General features: G+C 51.6%; 10 protein-coding genes across 10 annotated transcripts; 5 read left to right on the forward strand and 5 right to left on the reverse strand.

Annotated features, from left to right (window-relative positions):
• Nucleotides 1-25: 25 nt before the first annotated feature.
• Nucleotides 26-1,007, forward strand: EDD37DRAFT_612937 (WD40-repeat-containing domain protein; the record flags this gene model as incomplete). Its single annotated transcript, XM_062815409.1, has 2 exons — nucleotides 26-807; nucleotides 860-1,007. 2 exons carry the CDS (start codon nucleotides 26-28, stop codon nucleotides 1,005-1,007), a joined length of 930 nt encoding a protein of 309 aa, XP_062666616.1.
• Nucleotides 1,008-1,201: 194 nt separating this feature from the next.
• Nucleotides 1,202-2,899, reverse strand: EDD37DRAFT_168030 (uncharacterized protein). The gene is made up of 4 exons (XM_062809821.1): nucleotides 2,781-2,899; nucleotides 2,319-2,628; nucleotides 1,638-2,263; nucleotides 1,202-1,558 (listed from the first exon to the last, which is right to left on the reverse strand). The coding sequence occupies exons 2-4, from the start codon at nucleotides 2,575-2,577 to the stop codon at nucleotides 1,406-1,408; spliced, it is 1,038 nt and encodes a 345-aa protein (XP_062666617.1). The 5' UTR covers nucleotides 2,578-2,628; nucleotides 2,781-2,899; the 3' UTR covers nucleotides 1,202-1,405.
• A 56-nt stretch (nucleotides 2,900-2,955) lies between these two features.
• On the reverse strand, nucleotides 2,956-7,274 carry EDD37DRAFT_640799 (uncharacterized protein). The gene is made up of 2 exons (XM_062817260.1): nucleotides 3,597-7,274; nucleotides 2,956-3,541 (listed from the first exon to the last, which is right to left on the reverse strand). Exons 1-2 carry the CDS (start codon nucleotides 7,160-7,162, stop codon nucleotides 3,301-3,303), a joined length of 3,807 nt encoding a protein of 1,268 aa, XP_062666618.1. The 5' UTR covers nucleotides 7,163-7,274; the 3' UTR covers nucleotides 2,956-3,300.
• Nucleotides 7,275-7,373: 99 nt separating this feature from the next.
• EDD37DRAFT_640803 (SGT1 protein-domain-containing protein) lies at nucleotides 7,374-9,470 on the forward strand. The gene is made up of 2 exons (XM_062817261.1): nucleotides 7,374-7,721; nucleotides 7,778-9,470. Exons 1-2 carry the CDS (start codon nucleotides 7,469-7,471, stop codon nucleotides 9,439-9,441), a joined length of 1,917 nt encoding a protein of 638 aa, XP_062666619.1. The 5' UTR covers nucleotides 7,374-7,468; the 3' UTR covers nucleotides 9,442-9,470.
• On the reverse strand, nucleotides 9,471-10,989 carry EDD37DRAFT_640804 (microsomal epoxide hydrolase). The gene has a single exon (XM_062817262.1). The coding sequence runs from the start codon at nucleotides 10,759-10,761 to the stop codon at nucleotides 9,538-9,540; it is 1,224 nt and encodes a 407-aa protein (XP_062666620.1). The 5' UTR covers nucleotides 10,762-10,989; the 3' UTR covers nucleotides 9,471-9,537.
• Nucleotides 10,990-11,523: 534 nt separating this feature from the next.
• EDD37DRAFT_674363 (ubiquitin thiolesterase) lies at nucleotides 11,524-13,271 on the forward strand (the record flags this gene model as incomplete). Its single annotated transcript, XM_062819506.1, has 2 exons — nucleotides 11,524-11,667; nucleotides 11,721-13,271. The coding sequence occupies 2 exons, from the start codon at nucleotides 11,524-11,526 to the stop codon at nucleotides 13,062-13,064; spliced, it is 1,488 nt and encodes a 495-aa protein (XP_062666621.1). The 3' UTR covers nucleotides 13,065-13,271.
• Nucleotides 13,272-15,013: 1,742 nt separating this feature from the next.
• EDD37DRAFT_653790 (cell wall integrity and stress response component) lies at nucleotides 15,014-15,924 on the forward strand (the record flags this gene model as incomplete). Its single annotated transcript, XM_062818614.1, has 2 exons — nucleotides 15,014-15,826; nucleotides 15,880-15,924. The coding sequence occupies 2 exons, from the start codon at nucleotides 15,014-15,016 to the stop codon at nucleotides 15,922-15,924; spliced, it is 858 nt and encodes a 285-aa protein (XP_062666622.1).
• A 632-nt stretch (nucleotides 15,925-16,556) lies between these two features.
• On the reverse strand, nucleotides 16,557-18,479 carry EDD37DRAFT_669125 (tubulin binding cofactor C-domain-containing protein). Its single transcript, XM_062819335.1, has 4 exons — nucleotides 18,241-18,479; nucleotides 18,025-18,185; nucleotides 17,249-17,974; nucleotides 16,557-17,195 (listed from the first exon to the last, which is right to left on the reverse strand). The coding sequence occupies exons 1-4, from the start codon at nucleotides 18,320-18,322 to the stop codon at nucleotides 16,953-16,955; spliced, it is 1,212 nt and encodes a 403-aa protein (XP_062666623.1). The 5' UTR covers nucleotides 18,323-18,479; the 3' UTR covers nucleotides 16,557-16,952.
• Nucleotides 18,480-18,746: 267 nt separating this feature from the next.
• EDD37DRAFT_688481 (uncharacterized protein) lies at nucleotides 18,747-20,808 on the forward strand. The gene is made up of 2 exons (XM_062819959.1): nucleotides 18,747-19,044; nucleotides 19,092-20,808. The coding sequence occupies exons 1-2, from the start codon at nucleotides 18,909-18,911 to the stop codon at nucleotides 20,681-20,683; spliced, it is 1,728 nt and encodes a 575-aa protein (XP_062666624.1). The 5' UTR covers nucleotides 18,747-18,908; the 3' UTR covers nucleotides 20,684-20,808.
• Nucleotides 20,809-22,479, reverse strand: EDD37DRAFT_640812 (uncharacterized protein; the record flags this gene model as incomplete). Its single annotated transcript, XM_062817263.1, has 1 exon — nucleotides 20,809-22,479. A coding segment is annotated over one exon (1,299 nt), but the record flags the coding sequence as incomplete, so codon positions are not given.
• Between the last annotated feature and the right edge of the window lie 66 nt (nucleotides 22,480-22,545).

Below are 22,545 nucleotides of genomic sequence, written 5' to 3' on the forward strand. Positions count from 1 at the left end.
ATTTTGTGCCTCTCTTGCCCTCGGCATGCTGAACACATACCATGAGGTAGCAAGCTGTGCGCCGTCTCGGCACAATGATGTCTACATCTTCTCGATAGCACCTCTTGCGCGAGACGGTCTTGCCGCCATCACTTCTGCAAATGAACTTCTGCTATTACAAGACAGGGGAGCCCTTGGCACTCCCAATGTGTCTGTTCTCAGCGACTGCCCTCATGGTGTCACTTCGATGGCTGTGGCAGATGCTGGACAGACTGTGTTCTGTGCAGGAAACGATGGCCACGTTGCAGTTTATGACTATCGCACTCGGTCGAAAGCGGTGGAATTCAGGATAGGCTTCAAGGCGCTGAATGCGATCGCCTGTAGGGGTACTGATGTGGCCGTTGGCGGTGACGCAGTCGTGTCTGTCTGGGATCGAAGACAAAATAAAGTGCGCTGGCAAAATACGGAGCTCAATGACGAAATTACCGCATTGGACTTTCATCCTACTCAGGACAATGTGCTTCTTGCCGGAGGTGATGATGGCTTGGTCAGCATTTTTGACACCCAAATCGCGGAGGAGGAAGACAGTCTCGTTCAGGCTGTTAACCATGGTCCCATTCACAAGGCAGGATTTCTCGGCACAAATGATCTCTATGCTTTGAGCTCAGATCAGAACCTCGCACTGCATTCACTTACTCTTGAAGACACCGATGATACTGAGCCTTCGCCGGACTTATTCGGAGACCTACGTCCTATTGTTCCTTGCGAATATGTGATCGATGTTTTCCAGACTGGACCGGATCATGTAGTAGCTTGCGGTTCGCACAGGTGAGTCTTGATACAGATACAGCAATGGATCAAACTAACTGGAGCGCTGAAGCCAAACTCGAGTCGATCTGGTCAAGCTCGTGAGAGGTTCCAAAGTTGATCCAAGTCAGCGTATCGTCCTCGAAGGTGCTCACGTGGGAGAAGTCGTACGTTCGATTTTCGCAGATGAGACGGTAGGTCAAACATTCCATACTCCATGAATGCCCAGTACACCGCTAACATGCGCAGAACGGTACAATATTCACCGCCGGTGAGGATGGCAGGATAGCGGCTTTTCGACCATCAGAAGGTCAATCTGTCTCTTCGCCTACATCAACGACGACTAAACTCAAGAAAGGGCTGGCAGGTGATGCAAGATACAAGCCGTACTGATATTGCTCGCCTACCTACACTTCCTCTACGTTATTAGCCTTACTGGGCGGTCGTGCAAAGAAGGAAAAACACAGTTCATCAAGCCTTGCATCGTCGACATCCACGGTCGAGATGATTCGATCGGACCACTTCCAGGCATTGGTTCCTTCAATAGAGGTATCTCGGATGATCAAACACGCCCAAGTGAGAGAATCCTCGTCACAGTCACCCAGCTGCGGATCCGCACTCAGTTGAAGGACTTGCTCCTCGACGATATGTTCGTTGGACCAATGACTCCAGTGCCATGACCTGGGCTCCAAGTGGTTGAGATATGCTTGAGCGGCAACAGCCAACGCACGCTCCGTGATGCTAAGCTGCGCCATAGCGAGAATTTCGTGGCCTAATGCGACCATGGACTCGTGCGGCTTGCCATTGGTGCGAGTGTCGTCAAACCACTGGCAGAAGAGCTGAAAGAAGTTGATGCACTGGAGGCTCAGGCGCGATTCGAAGGCCAACGACGCCAAGCCCGAGGGGAACATCGAGAGCTTGGAGAGCAGCGCGTCGGAAAATGGCTGGACTGGGTAGACGAGGACGGAGTCGTCGTGGAAGGTCAGGCCTTGTGCTTGGTCTTGCACGCGCTGGGAGTGCTGGCGTTTCAAGACCTCGGCGTGCTGGAGCGTGCCGAGGACGGAGATCTTCAGGAAGCCGTCCATTCCGAGGTTGTCAATGCCGCCACGGAGGGCGACAATACGTTGGACACCTTCGACGTGGGTGGCGAAGCCGGCGTAGTCGTTTGTCATGCTATGGACGACGGATAGGGGGAATATTGTTGCTAGGACAATGTCGCTTGTGCATCGCTCTGGGTCGGCCAAGCATTCTCGCACAGCGGCCACTGCTACATTGAGATGGTACATGGCGGCTAGGGATAGGCGGTGTGCTGTGCCGTCCTGGACCTGGGCCTGGGATTGACTTTGCACCGTCAGGTTCAACGCGATCATCGAGTGGCAGTACATGGGTGTTTGGAGCACGTTGGCCGCCATCACGCAGTGTTGGTGGTAATTGTAGTTGCCGATGCTGAGGGCTCGAGGGCAGAGGACTTGAAAGTCTATTGGTTGAAGCGTGAGATGGATCATGTACCGTTTCAAGGACTGGTTGCTTACGATGGTCAAACCCTGTCATAGCGTCGTGTTTGTTCTCAACAGGAAGACTCCAGAAGGGATCATCTCGAAGTCCACCTATATGGTGGATTGCAAGAAAGCGTGAGCCGAATGTTCTTCTTGTGATGTTGGGTACGCGAGCTCGTTTGCGCCGGCGGTGTGAGAGCCGCGCGATGTGCGCGTTGACGGCTGGCTGGTCGCTCGTAAGGCCATAATCGCTGGTGGTGCGATTGATGAAAGTTGGTCTGGTAGGAGACGGCATCTTTTTGACCGTATTGGATAGGATATAGTATGAAGGTCAAGTAGGGACATGCTTTCTGCTTCAGCTTGACCTGCAACAAGCCTTAAATGGGCGCTGAACATCCAAGAGGCAGCCGTAGAGCTGACCCGTGGAACGTGGTGCATGGCATCGGTACATGAGAGGGGATGCACAGGTGGACGGTCAGGGAATACGAGGGGTCTTACTAAAGGTGCATGAAGAGGCGTACTGTTCTTGACGCCGTTGGTGTCATGAGGAAAGGATAAGACTGGATGCAGAAGGTCGGTGGCGTCCAGGCTGGTCTGGACTCGGGCCACGGTCAGGGATGCCAGCGTGTACATGGTAAAACGGCTCAAGGTGTTGTGCATACAGTATGCTGCGTTTAGTCATGATTTCAGGTATATTAATTATACCTTGACGTACAATCTAATCACCTTTAACCTACGATCCTCGACTTGCAATCCTTTGCCATGTCTGCTCAGTGCTCATTATGTTGGGTCAATGTGAAAAGAGGTCAGAAAGAGATACAAGAATAAGAAGGTCGAAGCACCTCATGGCGCCGTCGACGGTGCGTTGTTGACATTCATAACATCGTAAAATTGTCCAGACTGAAGTCGCTATGCGCCTCCAAAGCCGCGACAAGCCAACACCACCAACACCTCGCAATGCAACACCATGCTCAAACGCAGTCCTCTGCCTAAAAATGCATACCAGTACCTCAATCGCTTACACTTCCAGGACTCTAACCCTCGACCGGCCCTGATTAGCCTTAGCCCGAGCTTGCTTCAACTCCTCTCCAATAAGCCTGGCATCTCTCCACTGCTCTTCCATATTACTCATTCGGATGGCGGCAATGACGGCGAAAACGCCCGCGCGGAACTTCTGTACAGGCCTCAACTTGGTGTTGTACTTGCTCCTATCCAGCATAACACCCATCTCGCCCAGGATGCGGAGGTCAATCTGGTTACTAGGTGGCAGTCAGTATTTCTAGTCCGATATCGAAAGAACTAAAGCGAACATACCATTGCACCCTCATCGCCTCATTCTGTGCAAGCAGTCCCTTACTCCAAGCGAGGTCTTTGCGAAGACGCTCTTCCCGCTTGCATCTGGCCTTCAGCCACGTGATCTCTTTGATCAAGCCTCTCATCTCCTTCTGTCGGATCTCGTCTTTGCTGGATTTACCCGAGCTCAACTTTTCAAGCATGTTTTCGTACTTGCTCTGCAGCACCTCCAGCTGGTTCTCTACCTCCTCGGCCTGCTTGTTGGCCAGGCTGCGCTCTTCGCGTAGGCGTCGAAGCTGGGATTTCATTTGGCGCGCCTCACCGTCACGTACGGAGAGACGCATCGACACATCATTGACTTCCTCTTGCTCCTTGCGCAAGCGTTGAATCTGCGCTTTCAGGTCGCTGATTTGCTTGTCACTTTTACGAACGTCCAGTGACATGTCTTCTGTTTCTTGGTACTTGCGAACATGGTCAAGTTGTTCTCGCAGATCTTCTACCAGGTCGTTTCGCTCTGCAAGTTTAGCACTCAGAGACTCAAGCTCTGCTGCACGAGCCTCGATCGTTGATCGTAGGGCTGCAAGTTCATCTTCGATCACAGATGCTTTGCGGCCTGCACGCTTCAAGTCGCGGTTTTCGGCGCTCAGGAGCTTGTTTTCGGCTTGCGCATCGATAAGATCCTGGCGGGATTTGGCCAGCTCCTTCGAATGCGACGGAGGAGGCGACACCGACGGAGACTTGGCCTTGTATTGTGCAAGTTTCACTTCATGCAGTTCTCGTTCGAGATCGTTGATCTTCATCTTTAGATCGCGGTTGGCCGATTTCAACTCCACCTCTCGCTTGGCAATAGTCGTTTCATTCTGTCGTGCTGCATTGAGATCGCGCGTGAGGCCGGATAGGTCGCCTACGGGGGATCCGACAACCCTTGATCGATCGTTCAACATGCCTTCGAGGTCTTTGATCTTGGATTCCAGTCGAGCGAGCTTGTTCTTCGCAGAAGCCAACTCTCGGTCTTTGCTCTCTCCCATGGTGGCTTTTTGACCTCGAAGAGTGTCAATTTCCGCATTGAGACGATTTTCTTCTTTGCTGGCTCTTTCGAACTCCACGTTGATCTCCTCTTCGAGTGAATTATTCGTTTCAGACAGATTGTCGCGCTCTGTCGTCAGACGTGCTACATCCTTCTCAAGCTTGACCTTCAATCGCTTAAGCTCGCGCTTCTCCTGGTCGACATTGAAAGTATCATCGTTCGACTTCTGCGCGTCGAGGAGCTTGGCCTCCAATTTGTTGCGATCCTGTTCGGCAACTTTTAGTGATGACTTTGTGTTCTGCAACTCGAGTTTGACATTGGTCAGCTGTTCCTGCAAAGTTTGCTTTTCCTGGCGTAATTTGAGGACCTGAGCATCTGCATTGGCTGAGTATTTCTGCTGTCGACTCTCGGCAAATTCATGTTCTTGCTCGATGTCTGCTTGAAGTACTTCAATCTCCTCTTCGAGCTCAGCTACCTTCTCCTTCAGTGCTGCTTGGTCGCGGATCGAGATACGAAGCTCCTCTCTAGCATTGTTGAGTTCCATTCGGACGTCGTCTGTGGCAATTCGCTTGGCGAGCAGATCTTGTTGAAGTTCTTCGATTTGTCTCGACAAGACTTTCTCTTCCTGCTGATGGCGGTGCTTCTCACTTTCCATCGCTTCTTGCACCTTCATTTCGCGTCCGGAGAGCGTGCCTTGAGCATCCTGAAGTTTGTCCACTGTACGCTGTAGCCCTTTGGCTTTCTCTTCTGCCTTCTGGGAGACTGCTTCGAGCGCTCGTCGCTGTGACTCCCATTCTTCCAGATCAGCAGCGTGATCGTTCTCTTTTGCGTTGACTTCACGATGCAGCCCATCAATCTGTTCATTCAAGAGATCCAGCTCATTCTTATGCTGGGTTCGCAAATTATTCTCGTTCTGAGCAGAAATCCGACGCTCCTCGTCTATCGCAGATTCAAGCTCGTGAACTGATTTTTGAGACCTGCTGAGGTCTTTTTGTAACTCCGCAGACTCCTTGGTCAAAGCATCATGACGCGTCTGGAGCAAATCCTTTTCTTCGACCTTGATCTGGAGTTCTTTCTCGGCTGCTTCCAACTGTTTGGCCATGTTGGTCAACTTTCGCTCCAGAGTCTCACGCTGTTGTTGCGACGTTTGGAGCTCTTGTTGTGACTGGCGAACATCAGATGCTCCTTCCTTTTCCATTTCTCGGACTCTGTCGCGAAGCTGCCTCTCAGACTCTAATTTCTCGTTCAGCTGGCTTTGAAGCGCGTCATATCGTTCCTGGAGGTCCTCGAAGTCATCTCCGAGTTTGTTGGCCTTCTCTTCCATTTGTCGACTGAGGCCCTTGGTCGTGAATGACTTGTTGGCCATTTCATCGCGAAGCTCATCCAGGTCCTCTTCAGCCCTCCGCTTCTCGTCCAGAGCTTCTTCCTTCTCTTCTTTGGCCTCCTGTGCATCAGCTTTGGCCCGTTCGAGGTCGTGTTTTAGGTCTTCCACTTCCTGCCTTGCCGAGTCCAGCTCATCTTCAACTTCAGCAGCACTGTTGGATTCTTTGCTGGCCTTCATTTTGAGCTCGTCAATCTGGTCGTCTCGTTCGTCAAGTGCGCGCTCTTTCTCACGTAGATCGGCCTGCAAGTCTTCAAGTTCACTTCGAAGTTTGTCGACTTCAGACTGCTCTTCGGTGACTGCACGGTCTTGCTGGGTTTGCAAGTCGAAAATCTGCTGATTTTTGCTCTTTAATTCTGATCGAAGACTCTCCATCTCTATCCGCAGGCTCTCGTCCATTTGCTTTCGCCTAATGCGCTCTTTGAATTCTTCGAGCTGCGACCTGTAGATCTCCGCCTCTTTCTCAGCCTGCGCAATGTTCTTCTTGAATTTGTGAAGTTCGCGTTGCATTGTCACACGGTTGACCTTCAAGTCAGTGTTCTCTTTCAATGCTGCATGGTTGAACTCATTCCCTCTCTTTGACAACGCCTCTTCCAGAAAGTGTATCTTCATCTTCAAGCCGAAGTTCTCTTTCTCGATCTTGTCGATTATGCTCTCTTGCTCTCGCAGTGTCATCATATTCCCGTCATTAACAAGTCCACCATCGCGTCCAGGTAGTTGCGCGAGAGGAGTGCTTCTGACGCTGCTGGTAGCGTGCTGTGGCAGAGGTGTATCGTCAACAGCATTGCCGGCCGAGCTCGATGTGTTTTCGCCATCCAGACGCGAAAGGTCGCTCAGTCGTGGTAGACCAGGCGTCTGGCCACCCTTGAGATATGACGGCGTCCCAGACACTCTACTCTTCCTGCTAGACAGCCGGCGCGCAATGTTGGTCTTGCTCGCACTCTTGAAGAATGGTGTAAACTCCGTCCGACCGGGGTTGCCATTGGGAAGAGGCCGTAGAACTTCGCGCGTTCCAGCTCGGGGAGTCTTGAGGTTCATGCCGTAACTCTTTGTGTGAAGGTCGCCGTTGAGACCAGGGACTTGGAAGGATTTTTCGGGTGACATATCGTCGAGTCGCTCTCCATTTGTGTAGAAGGAGCCATCGTTAGTTTGCGCCGGCGTGTCGATGTAGTGTTCCATGTTGGGCCCGACTGCATGGATGCTGGATAGAACAGTATCAATTGAGCAGACAACACGCTATCATATCATTCAACATGTAAACATAACCTAGTGAAGTGCAGCAGCATTCGGATTCTTTGTATACACTGTTTCCCAATGAGGAATGGTCTATGTTTTGGACGATCGGATTTGGGTGGAGTCTCTCTTTTTCATGCAAAATGATTTCATGCGGAGAAAAGACACAGCGTAGTCTCATCAGAGCCATCAAAAGACATCAAGAATCGGTTCAGTCCTAAGTTATAGAGCCGCGATACTCGTATCATCAGAATGCCTCCCACTGATGAAGACATTGCCTGGTTCCAGTCCACCTTCCATCCCATTCCGAAACCCGCCTTACCAGACGACTGCATAGAGTACTCCATCTACCTAATATCCTCTTCCCTCGATGCGAGCCACGACTCAGAACTGCGCCTTCGTTTGCGCGATGTACAGAAATATGCCACAGATCTACACAAACAATATCTGAAAGATTACATATGGCAGCGACAAGGGTTCTCTCTTGAACTCAACAAAGAGGATGGTGAGGTCTGTAATGCTTGAAGAGGACGAGCGGGAATGAACTAACACCCATGACAGGCTTGAGTTTCCTACAAGGTCGGACGGAATATGGTGATTCCGTAGAAGACGAATGGGTCATAGTCTGGCTGCTGCGTGAGCTCACCCGCAAATTTAATGACATATGGGTCAAAGTCACCGACAGCGATGGCGAGTTTCTTCTTATTGAAGCATCCGGCACTCTGCCCGCCTGGTTGGAACCAGACGTCGCAGAAAACCGTGTCTGGATTAACGATGGTCAACTCAAGATCATCAAGCCGGCAAGCGCCTCGAGATCCTCAAGACGAACAGAAGAAAAGTTGTCCCTACCACAGGCGCGGGAAATCTTGCTGAGGGAGCCCAAACGAATGATGCACTCGACTAGCATGGAAGAAGAAGCATTCTTCCGGCTTCGCAACTATCCGGCCCAAATCGCAGACAACATGCACCACGCAATGGTAACCATGCCTCGAAAAGTGGCGTTCCTCCTCCATCAGAAGCCAGCCTATATCTCACCAGCGATTGAAGCATTCTACCTCCGAGATCCTATCGCGCTTAAGCCGCTGCAGAAGAAGGAAAACAGAGACTCAATGACATTTGCTCCACAAGATCTTGTCACCGTCACCGTCAGATTCCCCCGCGTCGGTTATGCTCAGGTCAAGTCGCAGGACTTCCCAACGCCGGCCGTGTTCCAAGATTCAATGCCATCGAGGACAGATTCGAAAGAGTATGCGCGCGCGGAAGCTGGCATGAAAGTCACATGCGGTTTCGAAATGCTCCTCACCGACACGCACTACCAGGATCGACCGGCTGTGCGAGAAATGAAGATGCTGTTAGACGACTTGAAGACTGGAGACGAGCAATTACCCTCTGATGCTGACGTCGAAGCATGGGATCAGCGAGAAGACGACGAAAAGTGGCTTGATATCGACTTCGATGACTTACAGAAAGAGCTGGGTGGGGAGAAGGGCAAGAAAGCCGGGTTCGGAGACAAAGCTACGCATGAGAATCTCTCACGAATCGTAAAGCAATTTGAGCAGTTCCTGAATGATGATACAGGCGGACCGGATGGCGCGGGGTTGTTCGGAGATGACAGCGACGATGATCTCGACGACGACGAGGATGATGAGGACGACGATGAAGACGAGGACAAGGACGCCAGCTTCGACGAGGATGAGTTCTCGAAGATGATGCAAGAGATGATGGGAATGCCCCCAGACGTTATGAAGGAGATCATGAAGGGTCAACTCGGACCTGGGGCGGATGCGAAAGATCCTTCGCTACGGGCTGGGTTGCGACAGCCGCAGCCACCTGATGGACCGGGACATGTCGAGGAAGCAGAAGTCTCGGATGAGAATGATGAGGATATGCAGGCTTTCATGAAGCAGATGGAAGCCGAATTACGAAACACCGGTGCTTTGGACCTCGAACCGTCGTCTAGTAAGAAACCTGCTCTCAAGGACACGAAGCACGATACTGAAGAGGACGTGGAGGAGCTGTCTTCGGATGATGATATTGATCACGAAATCGACGTGAACCTTGCGAAGAATCTGCTCGAAAGTCTGAGGTCGCAGGCTGGAATGGCTGGGCCTGGAGGTAATTTGATGGGCATGATGGGGCTTGAGATGCCTGAAGACAGCGACGACGACGGTCAGCCTGGACCTAGTCGTGCGGCCGGCAGCAAGGGCAAGAAATCAAAGTCTTGAAATGTACAGTGGAAGAAAATATTATGATATTGCCAATATCAGTCACGCCCGTCAACGCTTCATGTCAGTGCCTAAATGCATTGACACGTATGTTACTCAATAACCAGTCTTCCCATCTACCACTCCATACGCACCGCCTCCCTTGCCGAACATCTCTCGCAAGTCGGACACAATGTCCTCGGGGCGCTCCCAGGCAGCGAAGTGCCCACCATTTGTATGATCTTTCTCGAAGACACAGTTTCCCAGTGTCCTAGTCCACGCACTGTGCATGACACTGATATCGCGTGGGAAATGACTGAGTCCAAGTTTAACAGGCTGCCACTGTTTAAGCGTGTCCCTGGTCAATCTCTCTCCCCAGGGTCCACTCCGGCCCGTCTCGTGGTAGATTCTACAGCTCGCGGCTGGACCAGCGGTACTGAACCAGTAGATGGAGATCCAGGTGCAGACTTCTTCGTCGGTCCAGGGGTAGCTGTCTGTCCAATCGTGCAATTTCTCGTAGATCCACGCCAAAAGTGCCACGGGACTGTCGGCAAGACCGTACGCAAGAGTCTGAGGTTTTGTGCGCTGCTGGAGATTGTACCCAAAGCCTTCCTTCTCAAACCACTCGCTTCGCGCGACGCCTTGCTTTTCCCGCTCGGACAAGGGGCGCAGGGCGGCCTCGATGGCGAGGAATGGGTGCTTCAGGAATGTGGGAGGGTCCGCAGCGTCCATATTCAGATGTGTAGCTCTGCAATGTTGAGGGTAAAGTAGAGACATAGCTCGAGTGATAGACCAGCCCCAGTCTCCTCCCTGTGTGACGTATTCGCTGTACCCTAGTCGAAGCATTAATTTGTGCATGGTCTCGGCGTATTGATTGATCGCGAAGCCTCGTTTCTTGGTTCCTTCCGAGAAGCCAAAGTTTGGTAGTGAGGGTGCGACAACGTGGAAAGAGACCTGGCCATCTTTCGACGAGGACAAGGAGTCGATAATTTTGGTGGCTTCGAGAAAATTGCCCGGCCACCCATGGACGAAGATTAGAGGTATTGCTCCTTTAACAGTGGACTTTTTGTGTAGGAAATGAATTTTGAGGGATTCATAGCCTTCACATTGGACTTGGGTGACAAAGTGAGGGAGTTTGTTGAGTTTCTCTTCGGCACTGCGCCAGTCAAAGTCATGGCACCAGTATTTTGTTAGTCGCTGGATATCATTGAGTGGTGAACCATAATCCCATTCTGCTTCGTCCAGTTCATCAGGAAAAATGGCGCTGTCGAGTTTGTCATTGAGCTTTTGGATGTCTGGTTCCGGTACAGAAATGGTATATTGCTCAATTGAAGTAGCCATGATGGAATGTGAGTTTGTTTCGTGTTTGGGGTCAACTCACAAAACAGGTAGAATATATACTGATGATAGAAGATAAGTCCTTACCTTGCTTCAATGCAGACGATATATATCTTTGTGCAAAATAACCCTATACGCGCTTCGCTGCATCATAGTTTGACATTCACATCATCCAGGGATTCTTGGAAATCAGGCGGGTAGCCTGCTGTTCACGGTTTCGAAAGCTGGAGTCATCACTGCAGGATACGCGCATATTTAGTCAGCCCATCAGTGACGTCGGCGTCACTTGGTCCGACTGAAATGGTCCTTGGTGTTGTGTATCCTGACTATTGCCGAATTGGCATCATTTGTACCCGAGTAGAGGTACTCAGCTTTTCCTGACTCTTGGGATGATGTTATCGTACCTCAGATGCCCTGTAGATCGAAGGTGACAACTCTTGTCGAAGTGCTGGAATGAAGCAGGGGAGTAAACACCGGCTCACCTTCCTTAGATGAAAATGCGGGTTGAAATGAGTGACGCCTGCCGGGCATCATCTTTCTCGAATCGCAACACCAATGCCTAACACAATGAGATGCAAACAACCACCTCCTTCCAGCGCAGCCTGGCATTTGTGCTTGCACCGCCATATACACTCATACCACCTTTACGGAAGCTCTTATTTGGAATTGTCGACCGTTGATACTGGCTGAACTACCATCGTATTACCCCACATGGGCACCGAGACCTCGTCAGCATTGGGTGCAGTTGTTCCTTGGTGGTGAAAGATGTCAGGTGTAATGGGAGTCTTGGGCTCCTCGCGCCCGCCTAGAAATGTGCAGCAAATCACCAAAGCCGCCCAAGAGTATGAATATGACGCTGGGGTTCCCCTTCGATACTGGTTAAGATCGTCCCAGGCAATGCTGAAAGAGGTTGGTTTATACATAACCCATTTCCGAAACCCTTGACTGATCCCAGACTGCAGGCAGACGTGTATATGCGGGAAGGCGACGAAGAAACGTCATATTTGCTCCTTTTCCGACATGCCCATCTTATCCTCTCTCAACTACCCGCACATCCACAGGCACGAGACAAGACGAACAAACTACTTCTAAAGGACGCAGAAAAGGAAGTCAACAGAAATCTCAAGATCCTAGATCTGCTTAGGCCTCAGATCAATGCGAGATATGATCGTTATGTCAAGCTTGCCAAGGAAAGAGAGGCAAGAAAAGCAGCCCAAACACAGCAAGGGTTCGCAGGTGACTCCTCGAGTCAAGTACAAGACTACAAGCAAAGGAGACAGCCGCTACAAGCACACGAAAATCAAGAGCTTGCGGCGAGAATCGCTCAGAAGGAGATATCGCGGAGAGCTGCAAATCGACAAGCAGGAGTACCACCGAGCAGTGTAGGAGATGATATTTCACGACGACTTCAGGAACTCCGCGCTCGAGTCGAAGGAAGCACGCAGCCCACAGCCCCGGACCCGGCGACGCCTTCACGGCCTTTGAAGGATAGCAGCTCGCATTATCACTATCCCTCTATTCCCTCGCATCACGCTCAGCTGGTGCTCAGCCCTCCATTACCGCACGGTTCTCGACCCGACTTCCAGAGAGACATACCTCCCCTGGTCCCTCCAAAACCCACAAACGACTCCGCCGCACCTCCACCACGTCCAGACAAGGTCTCGACGCAAGTGGGATTGCCTGCTCGATCAGCAACACCCGAACCGGTCCACACGTTTGCTCCGGCAGCATACCTGGAAAATGGAACACCGTTACGCACGATCTTTTTACCGCCAACGTTGCGGACAACCTTCTTGAGGCTTGCTCACAAAAATACATTGACGAATCTGGAAACATGCGGATTTCTAGCAGGCACGCTTACGGCGAACGCTTTCTTCATCAGCAGGCTGATCGTACCTTCACAGACAGCCACATCCGACACGTGTGAGATGACGAATGAATCACAGCTTTTCGACTATGTGGATTCGGAAGACCTCATGATCCTGGGATGGATTCACACCCATCCCAGTCAGACTTGCTTCATGAGCAGTCGAGATCTTCACACTCATGCCGGGTACCAGATGATGTTGGCTGAAAGTGTGGCTGTTGTATGTGCTCCGAGTAAAGGAGACACCTCACACGGCGGCGATTGGGGCGTGTATCGTTTGACGGACCCTCCGGGTAAGAAAACGATTCTTAATTGCAATCAGCCCGGCATTTTTCATCCTCATGATGTTGAAAACATCTACACCGACGCGCTCCGCCCGGGACACGTGGTGGAAGTCAAGGGTATGGAGTTCGAGGTGGTGGACCTTCGAGACAGATGACGACTTCATAAAGAGACTTTTTTCGCGGTGATGTCCCAATCGGGCTTCGTGGTCTAATACTTCGGATCCTTACAATGATGTCTCACGGGATGGCGTCGGGGACATCGGACTGGAAGAAGTCTACAGCAGCATAAGCACGGAGTGAGGACTCTGAGGACTCGGAGTAAGGGCCTGCTTCAACTATTTGGCAATCCATGCTATAATATTGCATACGTATCGCTTGTTATTGCCCTAACGGAGACGACCCAGGCGAGTGATGCTGATAATCTGCAATCTGCAGGATTCCAAGCCTATCTCTTTAGCTGAGACCTTCTTCATCTCTTGGCCCATTTGGAGCCAGAAATAACATGTTATCTCTCGGGAGTCGTTTGCCATCATCCCGATTGTCGCAATCGGGACATTATTTATGCACCAGCAGTGTTGATATCACGCAAGATCGAAAGCGTCGTGTGGGCAGGACTCAGCCATCGTGGCCCGTGGGTCGTGGTGGCACAGAGCAGAAGTCGTGTGTCCGGCCGAGCTGATGAGTCGTTGACAGCTTGCAGACAGCGGTACGGGGGTTTATGAAGCAGTCGTCGCGTCCTCGACATGTTGGTATTGGACGCCATCAAAAAGCCACTCAGCAACTGGGTCCGCGTGTGGTGCGTTGGCAAATCAGAGGCTGGTCTGCAAGCCATCAGTTGACTAAACGGCGCCAATGCAGGAACAGTGCACTTGTGCCGCGGACTGGGGCTAGCCGAGCTGATCGTTGGAAACGTCACAAGAAGGAAAAGTCTGCTCCCTTTGAGCACCTGCAGTAGAGTAAACTTACCCAACCAGCGTGACATTCAAGATGTGAAGTGCTGTGCTCCCAGTGCCTGTACGGAGTAGTCTTCGAGCAATGAACAGTGAGTCAAGATAGATCAATCTGTAGTCAATGAGAACCCGGTGTTGATCGGAAATGATTGTTTAGGCACGCAACCACCCGGAGGCAGATTAAGAGGATGGGCGCCGGGCGGCCAAAAGTGTGGGATGGAGACAAGCGTTCCTGAGTGAAAGGAGACCACCACGCCCATTCAGGTTTAGCTAGGCGGGCCGCCCGAGCTTGTTTGGGCCATTTAGGCCACTAGCCTTGTTTGCAATTTCGGCCTGTCTCGCTGTTGCTTTTGTGTCCCTCTGACTGATCTCAGAGGCCCCTGCACCGTCGTCTCCTTCTTCCTCCAGTCTTTTGTCCTTGCAGTCTTGCCTCCACTCAGTCAAACTGCGCCGTTTCTTTGCCAAGGTTCCGCGCGCTTTTCCCTTCTCCTGCGGTCACTGCTAAGGGAACGAGCCCTTTGTGTCTGTCAACCTCATTTCCTTTCACGTCTGTCTTTCACTCACTCTCCCTCCACAGTCAACTCAAACATTCACACATTCCTTTCGACAGAACAACTCGAACATCTTCAAAACACTTCGCCATCGAGGCATCGACACGACCAGCTGACGACTCCAATTCATCGACTTCCTTCTTCGTACACTCGCTTACCTACATTCCGGCTTTGTACACCTCAGGGGCCTTCTGTAGCAGCTCTGAAACAATCCGCATTCCCCAGCCAAGGGTGGTCTCGACTCCTCGAAAAGCCTACTTGACGTTGTCCTTTCGATTCTAGAAAAACAACTCTGTTGTTGTCGTCGTCGTAACTGGAGCCAAAGTCAAGCAAAAAGAGCAAGGAAAAAGCAGCGCGGGTCGCTGCTGTGAGGTTGACAAAGAAGTCAATTGCCTGCGTCGGGCTTCACCATTTGCGGTTGTACAGCGTTACACTGACAAACTCGTCACTCAAACTTGCCAACTTTCACTTCGAGCTCATCAACTCTCACTCTCGTTCAGTATATGACCAGTGGATGAAGAATTCGCCGCAAAGAACAGCTTAGCCGCCAGCACGATACCTCTTACTTTCAAATCTTTAACCCGTTCACAACAACCAGAAAGGATGACACGATCATTACTACGCGCCGTCATCTTGACGTCCGCCTTTGCTTTCTTCAGCTCAGCTGCAGCTCAGTCTTCAGCGACCACAACAGATGCTCCATCAGCTGTCCAAACACTGGGTTGTTATAGCAAGCCCGATCCTCTAGTCGAACAAGGCAGCTACACATTTCAGACCTCGGGATACTGCCAGACACAATGTGTCGCGTTGAACAAAGCGGTCATGGCAATTACTGGAGGCTCAACTTGCTATTGTGGTACCGAACTACCCGCCTTGGATCTAGAGGTGGATGACAGCAAGTGCGATTCGCCGTGCAACGGTTATGATTCACAGAACTGTGGTGGGCTTGGCTATTGGCAGCTCTACCTCACGGGTTTGACCGCCGATGTCGAGACTGCTGCCAACAGCACCTCCTCTGCAGCAGCAGCCGCCACAACCCAAGCCACTCAGACCTCGGCAACCACGCAACCCGCAGTTGTAACTAAGGCTGGTGCCACGGTGGTGGTAACAGCATCAGCGAGCTCGACCGCCAGCGCTGCAAAATCTGGTGGTTCCAGCAAAGTAGGAATTGCCGTTGGTGTGGTCGTGGGTGTTGTCGCAGTTGCTGCCATCGCTGGTGGTACTCTACTGTGGTTCAGACATAAAAGAAACCGCGACATTGAGGAAGAACATCGCCGCAACGCGGCAATCGGCGGAACGCAATCTGATAAGTCATCAAAGACTGATCAACGACTTGATCCGTCGATATATTCTCACCGTCGACAAAGTATCGGCAGTATTGCTGATGAACGAGACTTTTCACGGAGGATCTTGCAGGTGAGTCCAAGGCCTTGAAGCTCATTGTCGTCCATATGTCTAATTCCTTATAGGTGCGGAATCCGGATCGAGACTCGAAAGCGTCGAACCTGGCATAGTCGACGTACTAGACAGACCTCTATCACGCCTTCAATCTCGACTCCGTCCATCCACGCGACATCCTGCAATACCTTCCGAGCAGTGCCGCCACCTCCTTTTCTCATCCACATGACACGATACTGTGTATGTCGGAAATGATTACGATCCTTACATTATTTGGTTCGAGTTGCTCCACGGCGCCTCTCATCGAACATACGCTCCTTTTACCCCCTTGTTGTTGCATAGCTGGGCGTTGGTGATATTTGGGCGTGTAGTCCCTCAATCTGGGGTGGAAGAGAAGAAACGAGAGATCTGCATGAAAGTTGAAGCTGGCATCTGGGGATACACGAAATGCCCAAGCCAACCCTAAGTCTAGTGTGTGTTGAGAGGGCAGGGTGAATCTGCTCCGGTGTTGACTGCCATCACGAGGAGATGTTCTCAATACTTGGTACCTGCTCGAAAGAAACGAGAGCATATGGAGGTCAAGCCTTGATATGATTCAGTCAAAATATCTGGGTCTCGGACTTGGTTGGAATGGGGCGTTGACATGACATTTCGAGATGGACGACTTCCCATGTCACACCTGTGTGAAGGTAGATAGATTTCTCTGTACCACTACCGAATTGACTGCTATTACTTTTCTAAAACCTTGGTCTTTTCCGGACCTTGCCCAACGCCGTAGATACCTTTTCCTTTCCAGTGGCAGACCAGTAGCAGACCAGTAGCAAATGGCAGGGTTCCTTTTGATTTCGTTCGTCGTTGCTCGTTTCTATCGCTTCGGCTCTCAACACTCAACAATCTCTAAAAGCACCCTGCTTTTCATCCGCGTTGCAAATGTATCTGTGTAGGCTGACCTCCTTGAGGCAAGTCTTGTCCGGCGACCGGAGCACTGGTGTCACAGCAGCAAGTGCCATCATGATACTCGCCGAACTTTTCTGGTAGCGCATAGCCACACCGGTCGCATTGCTTCATAACCTGGTTCCAGCCGTCCTCATCATGGTTGATTAACATCTGGATGGACACTAGCATCTCAACCTCTCTTTCTAGTTCAATGGCCGTCAGCACCACCACCTTCGACCGGCAGTTTCACCGCTTTCAGTATATCATTGAGGTGCCAGCCTGGACCTCCAGGTACGATCTCCCGCCATGTATCGTCCGGAATGTTGTCCTCGGTTGGCATGGCCGACCAATTGGGACTGGGCTCAGCTTTTAACCATTTGAAGTCGTCCACTTGGTCCCACTGATTGGGCGTCGCGTCGGGCGCGGTCTGAGAAGAGCTGATCAGGTCGGACTATGAAGGTTAGCACTTGTGTGGAAAGCTAAGAGGTAGGGGGAAAACCATACATGGAACTTCGGCAGCGTGGTGAACCGAATGCCGTGACAGTTCTCGATAATGGGCCTGCTTGTGCAATGGAGATAGACGTCGACGTTCTTGCAGTCGTGCATGCGGAATTGGCGGCCTTTGACGACTAGGATGCTGTTCTTGACTTTTGTGATGTGTGCAGGGCCAGACACTGAGCCGCAGATGAGAAGGGATGATGAGACGTTGTTGATGGTCAGGCTGGCGAAGGGTGCGGTTGCGGTCGTCGGAATAGATAGGTCCAGGACGCAGTTTGACAGTTTCTGTAGAGAGCAGGGGGTTTGGGTATTGAGTGATGATGAGGGCAGGATGATGTGTGCGTGCGTCTGGTTGGTGACGGAGATGGAGGTTTGTGTTGTGTACAGTGGTGGTCGATCATTGTCTTTGTCTGAAGGTGATGAGTCGGTATTTGTAGGCTGGTCGTTCGACGTCTGATCTTGCTGGGTGCCTTCTTCTTCCTCGCCGTCTGGTAGAGCCCGCTCGTTGGCAGGGGTCATGCTGAATGCCGGAGTATTCGCGAAGGAAGAGTTCGTCTCGGAGCCTGGATCGAGGATACCTGGGGCACCTCGTCTCTTCTCTGCGGCTAGTTCTGCGGCATCGCTCAGAGAGAGCGAGGAGGGACTCTTGTGCGCGGACTTGAAGGAGAACTTGGGCTTCGGCGCGAAGATCTTGCGCGTGTCGTCGAGTTTCTCCTGCAAAGCCTTTATTGCCTGTTTTACGTCAACATTGTGTTTGGGTGTTGACAGTCGAGTGCCCATACCTCAGCGTATGTTCTTTGATCATAAGGCGGAATGTAACTTGAGGCGTCTTTGACTTCGTTGGAGAGTCGCGTGATGCCCGCAAGACAGTGGTCTGCGGCGTCGTTTCGTTCGCCGCCCGTTACCGCAGTTTCTGAAAGGCGATCCATTTGCTCTTGGAGGGCTGATCAAGACGACAAGTTAGTGAATGGGATGCCAATCCCTTGTGGCAAACTGACCTGTGATCTCTTGCTGGAAGAAATGGAAGAACCGCTGCTGAGGGTTGAGTTCAACCCCAGAAGGCTGTCCTGACGTCGCCATGTTGGAACAGTATACCCAAAAGCTAAGGCAAGATTGCGACTGTGTCTTGGATAGACAGGGTTGAAAGAATGAGAACCGCAGTTTTTATGAGAAATTGGGCAAACGTTTGATCGGCATCACTATTTGTGTTGTAACCGTGCGATTGGGATGACGAAAGCATGGGAAAGCTGGATTCGAGGGAGGGACGAAGGGGATTTTGCGGGGCAATTGACGGGCGTGGGTGAGAATCTCCAATTGATCGTCAGGATCAGCGCCTAATCAAATGCCGAGGAGAAAGCTGATCAGGTAACACCCCAGGCTATCACGGGCGCCATGGCCTGCTCGCGCGTTACCTAAGGCCCCTTAGCATGCCTAGCACGCCTCTGCCGCCCATTGACAGCGGCTGGCGATGATTTTTCCGTCATGCACTTTTTACAACTCGCATCACGTTTGTCAATGAATCACCATCCTCCAGATACTGTGCCTCTCTCAATTGTCGACCGATCGCCCCTAAGACTACTCTCCCTCCCACGTCCTCCCCGCTTTTACTCCTCCTCGCACCTATACGACACGTGCCCCTGCTCATCCTTGCGCGTTCCTTTTGCGCATGATAAGACGTGCCTTTGTCCGGCAAGTCTCGACTGCAGCAAGACATGCATCGACTTCAACAAAGGCGCGGCGTACATCGCGCGGACCTTCCGGTCGCTCTACCCGTGTCGACATTGTCAACGAGGAACTATGTGGTGAGTGCCCACGAACACCAGGTCTTGGTCTTGCTAACACACAGGAGATACTGTCTTGAGTCGTCTAAGGACTACCTTTCCTACACCGCACACCTGCGATATCATCGATGTCAATCCCGGGATAGGCCTCTGGTCTCGGAAACTTCATAGTGCAATACAACCTCGACGCCATGTTCTCGTCGAACCCAACTTCTCCGCGTACTCCGAATATCTGAGTCCATTGATTGACCAGAAGGATTCAAAGTTTCGGCATACAGCATTGCTTGAGGATGCCTACGATCCTAGTAGCGAATTGCTATCCCACTATCCGACCGACGGGGAGAGCAGACTGCGCCTCAACTCCACCCTTCTGATGACAGTGAATCTCTCGGGAGGACATCTCAGCACGGCGCTTTACAAAGGCACCCCAGCACGGAAGTTCTTTGCTGATCTGCAGTGGTCTCTTTGGAAGATAAGGAACAATATCTCCCGCTACGGTCTTATACGAGTTTTGGCCTGGGTGTCGGATGATGAGAAGGATGCCTATATCCCAAGGACGGTGACTGCGCGCCGAAAGCAGGCCGTCTTGTTGGAGGGCAGCTCGATCATCAAGGAACTCGCTGGTGCTTCCGTGACCAGCAGGCCCAGCTTCCTCAGAAAATGGCGTGAGATTGAGGTAGATGAGCTTGCTCGCGTTGCCGCCTTGGAGGAAGCAGGAGGTATGACGCTACCCAATAAGAGACGTCAAAAGGTAGCGCCTCCAGATCTTCTCAGCATGAAGCCTAGCCCGGAAGCTCTGCGAAAGGGCCACCATTCCTCTGATGCATCTTGGGTCGCGGAGTTTGTTGAGTTGGACAGCAAATTGCGAACGGAGCAGCCGGAGTGGTACGCGAAGATGGCGTCTGGGGAGCTTCGTTGGCGTCACATGATGGATCCCAAGCAAAAAGACCAGCAATTGTGGCGGAAGCTACTCAGAGCTGCGACTACTCGACACACGACTCACATGAAGGCTGTCGACTTGGTTCTAGAACAAAGAGACCTTGACACAAAATGGAGGCAGATGCTAGCTTCGTCAGAGACCCTGGGACGCCATGAGCATTCTCTGAAGGAACAAGCCGAGGACCTCAAGAACCGCATCTCGAAGCTGAGCCGGACAAACCGAGCCTTCGCAGAAAAGGCCATCGACGACTATCGGGCACTGGACATGACTCCACCAGCAATGTCCTGGAATCGGCGTCAGATGGAGCCTGTCCTAGTACATTCCAAAGACTTTCAGCCCGCCGACAAACCACTAGCATTGCTAGATGTCACGCCACGAACAGACTTCTTCACAAGATTCGACACGTACGACAAGATGGTCTTCTTCGCTCATGTTGTGAGAACTCTCTGGTTCAATTCTGGCAAAAGCGTCCACGACGCTTTGAAGGTGCTTGTTCATGAAGGTATGGATGAGTTTGTCAAGACTGTTCCACAGATTCATGACCCCTCGCAGGGTGGTTGGTATGATTTGTCTGCTGTGAGGGTGCGGTCACTTCCTGTGGAGATGGTTATTGAGATCGCGCTCGCGTATATCAGATGGCCTTTCCGCCAGTCTGCGGACAGTATACTCATGTTCGGTCAGGATCCGCAGGCTGCATATAGTCTGGGCGATGATGACTGATAACTTGTTGTGCCTGCCCCGTGTGTACTCTATATTAGCGGTGGGAAGAGAAAGGATAGGAGTGATTATTGCCTCAACCCCACGCCTCACATGTGCTTGTGATCACGCTCAAACCCATTCCCATTTTCTTATAAGATTATGACATACAGCCACTGACAGGAAATGCTCTGTGACCACGCTTTACTAATTGGCAGTCCGGGCAATACAATCACGGTATTGGACGAGAGTCCTTGAGTTTCTGCGGTCAAAAGGTGGAATGTATTAAAGAAAAGCCAACTCTCCTACAAATCGATCTCTGCCTCCTGCAAAGCCACCAGACTCAAACCACCCTCACCATACTATCTGACGATATGCGACGCGCACCAGCCCAAAAAGCCTGACTCGACCAACCCAAGAAATGTCAAGGACAAGCACCTAGGTAGACGCTGCACAACCTGCTCCGAGAGAACAGAGACTAGAAACCTCCTTCCGCCAAATACTTGAAGTCGAGAAGGCCGCTAATACGGCTTGTGAGTACCCCATCTCTTGCCGTTCCACGGAAGGATCACGTCGGCCTTTTGATAGTCGTTATCCGGCAATGTATCCCTGGCGAGCGATGTGTCCCTGGCAGGCAATGTGTCCCTGGCATGGTAGCGAACACTCCCAGGACTATTGTGCAACGAACGCTTGTATTCTGCTGGTGTCGATGGGATTTTGTATTCGACGCCAGGGTTTCGATTCACTCCGGAAGCCATGATTCCAGAGAAAGTCGTGGGGACATCCTGCTGAGTTGAATCGTACCCGTTATAGAGGGTACATATGCCGCCGTAGCTGAATGTCCACGTCTGGCAGGTCAACGACGAATCGACCGTTCCACCACTGCCTGGTGCGGCTTCCTGCCAAAGGTAGGCGCAAAGTCGTGCGCAGTCGTCGGCGGTTTGCGGATAGTCTACTTCCACGGCATTAGCGCCGTCTGTGGTGTCGACGACGGGTGCTGATCCAGGATTGTAAACATTGCCACCACAAGTGATCAACCAGAGGTCATCCCGGCCACCTCTCAAAACTGATAGCTGGCTGTAGACTCCCACAACCGTGTTGTCGTACTGATAGGGGCCTCCCGTTGACCCTGAACAAAGTCCCAGATTGTACGTTTGGTTGTCGTAAGGTAGCATAAGAGTAGTGTAATCAACAACCTTGGGAGCACCTTGTGTAAGCAGTCTCGCGCCGATGTGGTCGAACGCCATGCTGTTCGGATAACATAAGCCTGCACCGGTACCACAATTGTTTGCACCATCTTTAAGAAAGCAAGTATAACTGAACAAGATCACCTGTACACATAGGCCTCCGCTCTGAGCGTTTTGATTGCAAAGGTCAATACAATATTCCATAGAATTGACATTGGGATAGCTAGTGATGCCATTGCCGCCCTCTGCTGTCATGAAACACGAAACCTCGTAGACTCGCTCTGGATAATCCGCCAAGGCGACCTTTTGATAGTTGTAAGCCCCTGTAGCCATTGGAAGGGATGATTGAGAGGCCGCCACATTGGATCCTGAACACAGCATGCCAGTTGCGGCTGCAGCAACTGTGCTCACTGTGACATCTATGGCCAATGCAGCGAAGTTAGGAGGAGAGATACCAGTAGTAGTGGTACTGGTGGTCGTGGTAGTGGTCGTGGTCGTGGTAGTGGTCGTGGTCGTAGTAGTGGTCGTGGTGGCAGTGGTTGTGAACGTGGTCGTAGTGGCAGTGGTTGTGTCCGTAGTCGTAGTGGCAGTGGTTGTGTCCGTAGTCGTAGTGGCGGTGGTTGTGTCAGTGGTCGTAGTGGCGGTGGTTGTGTCAGTGGTCGTAGTGGCGGTGGTTGTGTCAGTGGTCGTAGTGGCGGT

The sequence above is a fragment of the Exophiala viscosa genome (assembly GCF_022695815.1).
Source record: "Exophiala viscosa unplaced genomic scaffold EDD37scaffold_12, whole genome shotgun sequence".
Lineage (NCBI taxonomy): Eukaryota > Fungi > Ascomycota > Eurotiomycetes > Chaetothyriales > Herpotrichiellaceae > Exophiala > Exophiala viscosa.

What these genes read in the sequence shown, in the direction of transcription:
- EDD37DRAFT_640804 (XM_062817262.1), bottom strand. Translation starts at nt 10,761, where the DNA reads ATGGCTACTTCAATTGAGCAATATACCATTTCTGTACCGGAACCAGAC.
- EDD37DRAFT_640799 (XM_062817260.1), bottom strand. Translation starts at nt 7,162, where the DNA reads ATGGAACACTACATCGACACGCCGGCGCAAACTAACGATGGCTCCTTC. An exon ending in GAGGCGATGAGGGTGCAATG is followed by an intron (nt 3,542 to 3,596) that starts GTATGTTCGCTT and finishes ACTGCCACCTAG; the next exon opens with TAACCAGATTGACCTCCGCA.
- EDD37DRAFT_669125 (XM_062819335.1), bottom strand. Translation starts at nt 18,322, where the DNA reads ATGGCGACGTCAGGACAGCCTTCTGGGGTTGAACTCAACCCTCAGCAG. An exon ending in CTTCCAGCAAGAGATCACAG is followed by an intron (nt 18,186 to 18,240) that starts GTCAGTTTGCCA and finishes CGTCTTGATCAG; the next exon opens with CCCTCCAAGAGCAAATGGAT. An exon ending in ATCAAAGAACATACGCTGAG is followed by an intron (nt 17,975 to 18,024) that starts GTATGGGCACTC and finishes GACGTAAAACAG; the next exon opens with GCAATAAAGGCTTTGCAGGA.
- EDD37DRAFT_640803 (XM_062817261.1), top strand. Translation starts at nt 7,469, where the DNA reads ATGCCTCCCACTGATGAAGACATTGCCTGGTTCCAGTCCACCTTCCAT. An exon ending in TGAACTCAACAAAGAGGATG is followed by an intron (nt 7,722 to 7,777) that starts GTGAGGTCTGTA and finishes CACCCATGACAG; the next exon opens with GCTTGAGTTTCCTACAAGGT.
- EDD37DRAFT_688481 (XM_062819959.1), top strand. Translation starts at nt 18,909, where the DNA reads ATGATAAGACGTGCCTTTGTCCGGCAAGTCTCGACTGCAGCAAGACAT. An exon ending in TGTCAACGAGGAACTATGTG is followed by an intron (nt 19,045 to 19,091) that starts GTGAGTGCCCAC and finishes AACACACAGGAG; the next exon opens with ATACTGTCTTGAGTCGTCTA.
- EDD37DRAFT_168030 (XM_062809821.1), bottom strand. Translation starts at nt 2,577, where the DNA reads ATGCCGTCTCCTACCAGACCAACTTTCATCAATCGCACCACCAGCGAT. An exon ending in TATGACAGGGTTTGACCATC is followed by an intron (nt 2,264 to 2,318) that starts GTAAGCAACCAG and finishes TTCAACCAATAG; the next exon opens with ACTTTCAAGTCCTCTGCCCT. An exon ending in GCCTGAGCCTCCAGTGCATC is followed by an intron (nt 1,559 to 1,637) that starts AACTTCTTTCAG and finishes TGGTCGCATTAG; the next exon opens with GCCACGAAATTCTCGCTATG.